General features: G+C 55.1%; 1 protein-coding gene across 2 annotated transcripts in view; it reads left to right on the top strand.

Moving 5' to 3' along the window:
* Positions 1 to 7,070, top strand: part of TMEM255B (transmembrane protein 255B) — a 42,989-nt gene extending 35,919 nt beyond the window's left edge. Inside the window, exons 8-9 of one of the 2 annotated variants that reach the window (XM_036250525.1) lie at positions 2,694 to 2,837; positions 6,903 to 7,070. In XM_036250525.1, coding sequence (XP_036106418.1) covers positions 2,694 to 2,837; positions 6,903 to 7,070 — 312 coding nt within the window. The remainder of the gene's footprint in view (positions 1 to 2,693; positions 2,838 to 6,902) is intronic. The other variant, XM_036250526.1, reaches the window with a different exon arrangement.
* The last annotated feature ends 228 nt before the right edge of the window (positions 7,071 to 7,298 follow it).

Raw genomic sequence — 7,298 nt, forward strand, 5'->3', positions numbered from 1 at the left:
GGCTGTTCTGGAGACTTTGGTCACTGGCCGTTTTCAGTCGCTTAGCCTGGAGCCCTCCTGAGATCTGTGATTTTCTTAAAGGTTTTGTTTCCCTAGCTAAGATCTGAGCTAGCGTGGAAAATCCTGGTATCCCCTAGGAACCAAACCTTTCTCCTGGCTGCTACTCTGGAGGGTGCAGACGGTCTCTCCAAGCTCTGACTTTGGTCACAAGGTGTCTTTACCTCATCAAAAAGACAAGCGTCCTCCAAGGACAAAAGTCGCTGGTCACCATGCCTTCAGCAAAGTCTCCAGTGGATGTCGTGGCTCTCCTAGGGCGCCCGGGACCGCAGAGGGTCCCACAGGGCACCATGGACACACTCAGGGTAGAGGTTTTCTACTGCAGCCAGTTCAGAGTTTTCTCTCGTGGCAGGTTTTCTAGAAAAGCAAGGTCAGCTTGGAAATGGGATACCCAGGGTGTCTGGTTAGAGTTCTCTCGTTCCTGCCACCCTGGGACAGCAGTCAGCCGGTGGGCTTCCCAGAAGGGCTCTTGTGTTCATCAGAGTTTATAATAAAATTCTGGGTGTTCTATGGGAACATAGCAAGGCCCCAGAACGGCCACTAGGCCCCAACAGACTACAGCGTTGTGTCTAAACTCCACTCTGGACAATTTTCTTTCTCCAACCCAAAGCTCAGGGGCATTGTGAGAAGCACAAAGAGTGATTCCTTAACATTTTACACCTGCCAAGTAGATGCTTTTCTAAATGGAACGGATTTTTATAATTTAAAACTATTTTAAGGAACAAAGGCCCTTCATTCCCCAGCCTGAGGCTTCATACACAGGCCCCCGAGGCTCCTCACAAGGTGGGTGCCAGAGCCATCTCCTTGGCCCAGCAGGTGGGGCATGAGGATCTCCGGGTCTGCAAAGGGTCCTGAGGCTAGAGCCTGGTAATGTCTCAACACTTAGACACACTCGTTTATACCCCGTCTGGTGAGGAGGGGTCTGCACTGAGCCTCAGGCACGTTGAGAAATGCCAGGTGAACAGTCCTGTTGGCCCAACTGGGACCTCCTCAAGGTCACCCACACAATGGGCTTGGGGATCAGAAAGGTGGGCAAGACCAGGCAGATGCATGGGGTCAGGGCCAAAGCTGGGTAGGGCCTCCCAGTGCCTCCCACAGAGTGGCCGTCACTTCAGAGTGAAGCTTCCCATGCCAAAATGTTTAGCTCCCTCATGGGAGACCCCCAGCCCTGCCCTGTCCTCCCTAAACTCAAAATGGAAAAAATGCTGAGCAAAGCCAGGCAGGTTCCTCTTTGGCCCCTGAGGTCATCTGTGAACCTTGACCTTCAACCTCCATCACCCCTGCTCAGCCCAACCTCCAGACTCTGGCTGCAGCTGTTTCCGGGGGTCAGGATGCTCCCCGCAGCACTCTGTGGGGCCCGGCTCCCGCTGTGCCAGGATAGCTTGCAGGTCAGCCGGGGTATACAGCAGGCACTCAGCATGTCTGCTCACATACATGGAGTGGCCAGGCGTGCAGGCTTTGCCCCAAGTCTTCCATTCTTTCTCACTCCCTGTTTGGAGCTGCTCGGTTTACGCCTCAGCATTTCAAGCTCATTGCCTCGGAGAAAGCCAGCGTGCAGTCGTCTGTGTGAGCTCCTGCCGGGAGGGCCCCCTTGGAAGAGAACACGTGTCATTGTGTGATCAGTTCCTCCGGGGGTGCCTGCACCTGCGGGCTGGTGGGGGGAGTGCTGAGCCCAGGATGTGCGGAGGGTGGCCCTGGCGGGGGTAGGGCAGGAGGTGAGAGTGTTGGCGAAGTGACCGCCCCTGGCTCACCCCTCAGCTGGCGGGTGGGGGAGCTGGGGACAGGCAGCTCGGGTGACTTCTTATTTCCCACGGCCATCTCCTCTTGGCTCACCCCCCCTTCTGGCTGGTTAGCATCACCCTGAAGTTCTGGGGCCTGGTTCTGGGTTCCAGTCTCCCCTCCTCACTCCACCCCCGCTCCTCAGGACCTTCAGTGGGTAGTGATGAGTTTTCAGGTGATCTACCTCTGCTGTCCCCACCCCTCCCCAAGGTGGCAGTGCCTACCCCTGGTGTCAGGTAGGACCCAGGTTCTGTCTTCTCAGGGAGGGATCCCTGTCTGGGCTGTGAGCCCTCTGAGCGCCCCACGTGAGGGACTGGCCTTCTGGGGAAGGGTCCGTCCTATGGCCCATCTCTAGGGGATGGGTGGGCAGCCAAGAATCAGGGCCCATGTCCTGTTCTCCTGCTGAGAATCAGAGCCTCTCAGCAGGCTCCGGACTCGAATGCTTTGGCATTACCTGCACTTCTCCAGAAACCCCCGGGCTCTGCTCACCTGGGGCGGCACCTGGGGAACAAGCCCAGAACAGGTGTGAAGTCAGTCCACCCACTGTGGCCGGAGCTGTATGACAGGTGCCTGTCACTGCACCACCTGGAGGGGAGGGGCACCAAAAAGAGTCTGGGCCTAAGGCCCAACCCTGGGACAAATACAATTATAAAAAGCAAACATAAGCTCTGTTTTTTAGGTGTTTCGTTCTGATACAAGAGGTACTGATGCAAAGACCCCCGGCATTGCCCTGGCAGATTGGACAGGACCTCACCTTCTTGAATGACTTGAGGCTGGGGCTCCTGGAGGGATTGCTCCAGGCTGGAGGTGCCTGGGTGTTGGAGGGCTGGCTGACACATGTCCCTTTTCTATGGCAGGTCCCTCTGTCCGAGCTGGCCTACAGACCATCTGCTCCACCTCAGATCCTCTACAACCCTGCCCAGCAGATCCTGGCCTACTCGGGCTTCTGCCCAGCACCCGCGACCCTTCCCACCTGCTCGTCCTACCCTCTGCCTCTCCAGGTAGGCCGAGCATCACCTGCCTGAAGCCGATGGGCTCACGTCACAGACAGCAGTCTGCAGGACAGTGCTGGTCAGGCAGGACTTGGGGGGGGCTTGGGTTGAAGGAAGACCTAGGGCGTCCCCTCTCCTGATGTAGGTAATGCGGTGGTGCAGCCTGGACTGGAAAAGGGGTGGGGGGGTGACCAGAGGGGCCATGCGGCGCGTGACTCCACACACAGCGCTTCATGAGGAGGTTCCCATCCCCGTCTGGCTTTTGGACATCTTCGCCCTGCGTGCTGTGGTGATGAAGTCATTGGTGTCCTTGGGGACGCTCACCTTTTCTAATCCACAACCTGGTCCCCAGAAGCTCCCCGTGATCTCCTGGCCAGAGCGACTGGGGCTTGCCACCAGGTGCCCGGGTCCCATCCGCACAGCCGTTCGGGCGGGGCCATGTGAGTCTGCCAGTATCCAACCACAGGATGCTCACAACAGTGGCCGTTTCATGGATTCGCCCTAACATAATGCTGTCGGCCTTGGGGTTGTTGTGGGAAGAGGGACATTTGCGGACCTTGTTTGTACAGCGGCACTTGCTCTGTCCTTCCATTTCCACATGTGGTTTTGGCTTTTCCTTCTTTATACTCTAGGAAGCTCTGGTTGAAACAGACCCCGATAATCTGTCGCCTTATGGGCTCCAGACCAGGGGCCTCAACCGTGGTGCTATTGATGTTGGGGCCAGATGGCCCTGAGGGGTGGGGCTGCCCTGTGCCCTATAGGATGTTGAGCAGTGTCCCTGACCTCCACTCACCAGCTGCCAGTACGCCCCCTATTGTGACAACCAAAAATGTATTCAGATGTTGCCCAGTGTCCTCAGGGGGGCAAAGATGAGAACCACTGGTCCACACAACTTACCTAGGCTTTCATTTTGGGGTAGGACAACCAGACAGACTTAGCATTCCTTTGCCTGTACAAACAACAACACCAACCACCACCAAATTCTGGGACATTTACAGTATTAATGCATGAGGAATTGTGTTTCTTTTTTTTTTTTTTTATCCTCACCCGAGGACATTTTCCATTTTTTATTCAGGTAGAGTGGGAGGGAGAGAGAGGATCAGAGAGAGAGAGAGAGAAACATCGATGTGAAGGGACACATCGAGTGGCTGCCACCCGCACAACCGACCAGGGCCGGGGACAAACTGCAACCGAGGTACGTGCCCTTAGCGGGAACCGAACCCGGGTCTCTCAGGACCGCAGGCCGACGCTCTAACCGCTGAGCCAAACCGGCCAGGGCGAATTGTGTTTCTTGCTTGGGTGGGAGGGATGCTGTGGGGTCTCAGATCCCGATCATTTGTTATGAAGTCGTACATCTCCCTGTGTTGATGGAGGGGCCTGGCAGCAGGTGAGTGGGCCTTGCAGGCCAGCAGCAGCCAGGGCTCTCGGTGAGTCTGGAGCCTGACTGAAGGGCCCTGGGCCACTGTTGGGCTCTGGCAGGTCTGAGGTTTCCCTCAGGAGACCTGCTCCTTGTAGGAGTGCGGGATGTGGGTGGATGGTCTTCTATCCTAAAACACGGGGCTGGTGAATGGATTTGCCTTATTCCAGCGTCATGTTCCGTCCTTCGGGGCCTCTGGGTCTTCACAAGCAGCAGATGCCCCCTCTTCACCCCCCGCCCCTTGGGAGGCCTGGGCTCCCCTCTCGATGGCCTGATCAGCTATTATCGCCTGCACATGTAGGAGTATAATTACATATACATCAATAATTGGATTTGAGGAGAGGACAAATCAATGAGGTTTCTGTTTCCTTAGCAGGAAAACAACAGAACTGATGCTTCTGTTTCCGCTGAGAGGCAGCAGAGAAGGGAGGGGGGCACCTCCAGTGCCCTGCTGAAGTCCTTAGCAGCAAAAATGCCCCTGCACAGTAGCAGCAAGTGAGTCAGCTGCCGAGGGGCCGTTTGGAGCAGCTGGCCAACAGACAGATTTTTGAAGAAAATGTTCTTGCTCCTAGCAGTTGCATGGTCAGGAAAATCTGGGAAGGGGTTGATTTCGATGAACTTTTGTGAACAAGAACACAAGCAGAGATTTAGCTCACACCCTGTAATTAAAGGATTTCTTGTCCACTCCTTGGTATGGCCCTATCTGTTGATGTAGTTTACACCATAAGTTGCTGGTGTTTTACTCCACGGTTCATGGTGGTTTATTCTGTGGTTTGTGGTGTTTTACTCAGTGGTTTGTGGTGGTTTACTCTGTGATTCGTGATGGTTTACTCAGTGGTTTATGGTGTTTTACTCAGTGGTTCGTGGTGGTTGACTCTAAATTTGTGGTGTTTTACTCCATGGTTTGTGGTGTTTTGCTCCATGGTTTGTGGTAGTTGACTCTGTGGTTCATGGTGGTTGACTCTGCGGATTTGTGGTGGTTTACTCCGTGATTCGTTGTGTTTTGCTCCATGATTCGTGGTGGTTTACTCCATGGTTTGTGTTATTTTGCTCCGTGGTTTGTGGTAGCTAACTCTTGTGGTTCGTGGTGGTTGACTCTGTGGATTTGTAGAGGTTTACTTCGTGGTTCCTTGTGGTTTACTCTGTGGTGTGGGGTGGTTTATGTGGTGGTTCTCTTAGGTGCTCATTTCCAATGAAGAACTGAGTGTACACCTGCATGGTAGGATCTGGGGGCTCCCAGTAGAGAGAATGTTAGCTAGAGCTTTGCTTTGATCCTGTGGTCAGAAGTGTGAGAAAGAAAGAGAGAGAGAGAGAGAGAGAGAGAGAGAGAGAGAGAGAGAGAGAGAGAAGGAAGGAGGGAAGGAAGGAAGGAAGGAAGGAAGGAAGGAAGGAAGGAAGGAAGGAAGGAAGGAAGGCCGGCCTGGGCTGTCAGATCCTGAAAGCCCAGACTGTTGACCCTGAGCAAGGTGACACTGTGGGCTTCAGGTACAGCTTGGGAGGAGATCCTTTCCGAATCCCGAGGTTCCGAGCCTCCAGGGTCTCCTCAGTGGGGAGGTCTCCAGGGAAGGGCGAGGCGGACAGGCTGGCCTCCGGCAGGCCGAGCGCAAAGGCCCCACGGCACCGCCAGGAGACCAGGGTCCTGCACACACATCTGAGTTATTTCACAGAAGGCGATGTTTCTTTAGTCATTTAAACATTGGTTTTAAGTAGGCATTTTCAACTCTTAGAAATTAAAATAAAAGAAAAACATTTAAGAGGTCAGTGGCCGATGGAGGGAAACTGGAAAAACCTTTTCCTTCTCAGAATCACTTTTACTTGAGTGTATGTCAGGGTCCTCAAGAGAAACAGAACCAACAGGACGGATGGATGCACAGACAGACACAGACCAGAGGTATGGATAGAGCAGCAGAGAGAGGGCGATAGAGCAAAGGTGCCCAGAGCGGGGCGGGGCGGGGCGGCAGACCCAGGGAAGAACAGAGCTTGTCGTTTTGAGTTGGAGGTCAGTCTGCTGGAAGAAATCCCTCTTCCCCGAAGCCCTGGTCTTGTTCTCTACAGCCTGCGGCTGACGGATGAGGCACCCACCATGGGGGGCGATCTGCTTTCCTCGTCTCCTCATTTCCATGTTACTCCCACCTGCCGAGTACCTTCTCAGCAGCATCCAGACGTCTGAGCACTGAGGCCTGGTCAGTTGACACTAGATTAACCGTCACACTAGGTGAAAAGTGCTGAGCACCTTGTTTTTTCTTTTTCCTTTAAAGTATGAAGTATTGGGTGAACCCAGGGGGTCCCCCAAACCGGGGCAGCCTTCTCCTTGGACACGGTTGCCCTTCTGGGTGCCCTGGTGTCAGTCTAGTCAAAGGCCACCCCCCTGAAAGTCAGGACTCGCACACAGCAAGCACCAGGCCTGGAAGCCAGGAATCCACAGATGGCTGTTTCCCCGGGCGGCTGCAGGAACAGACTTTGTGCAAGGAGGCCCCAGCTGAGAACACGCTCTGATCGGGGAGTGCTCCCATGAGAAGGGCCTCGGTTAGGCGGGTGGCCCTGGGTCTGGGGGGAGCCCGAGCCCCAGGGGGGCTCTTTGAGGGGTACTCCGCGTGGACTGCATGTGTGGCCGGCCCTCTCCACTGACTGAGGAAGCCTCTTCTGTTCAATTGCAGCCGTCCAGCCGCTTCCCAGCCTCGCCCTCCACTGACCTCTCCCTGTCTGAGGACACGCAGCCTCCGTCCCAGTCCAGCTCCAGCTTCGGGCTTCCGCCCAACGCCCCGCCTCTCTATGCTCCAGCCCCTTTCCTCCCTGGGGAGAAGCCTCCCCCCTACGCTCCTTGACACAGAGGGGGGAAATGGAGAAAGAATTTCTTTTTGATAAAAAACAAAGCAGCCTCTACAAAGCCTGCTTTTGTGGCCAACCTCCTAGAGACATCAGGAAAATGTTTCTGAAGTCTATGCCCTCTTTCCCTCCCTGGGCACATGAGAGGCAGGACAGGCAGAACCGGGGGTAGGACAGAGCCCCAGGTGATCCAGGCCCAGGGGGCACCTCTGCTTGGTCGCCTCACC

The sequence above is a fragment of the Molossus molossus genome, unplaced genomic scaffold (genome assembly GCF_014108415.1).
Source record: "Molossus molossus isolate mMolMol1 unplaced genomic scaffold, mMolMol1.p scaffold_m16_p_9, whole genome shotgun sequence".
Classification (NCBI taxonomy): domain Eukaryota; kingdom Metazoa; phylum Chordata; class Mammalia; order Chiroptera; family Molossidae; genus Molossus; species Molossus molossus.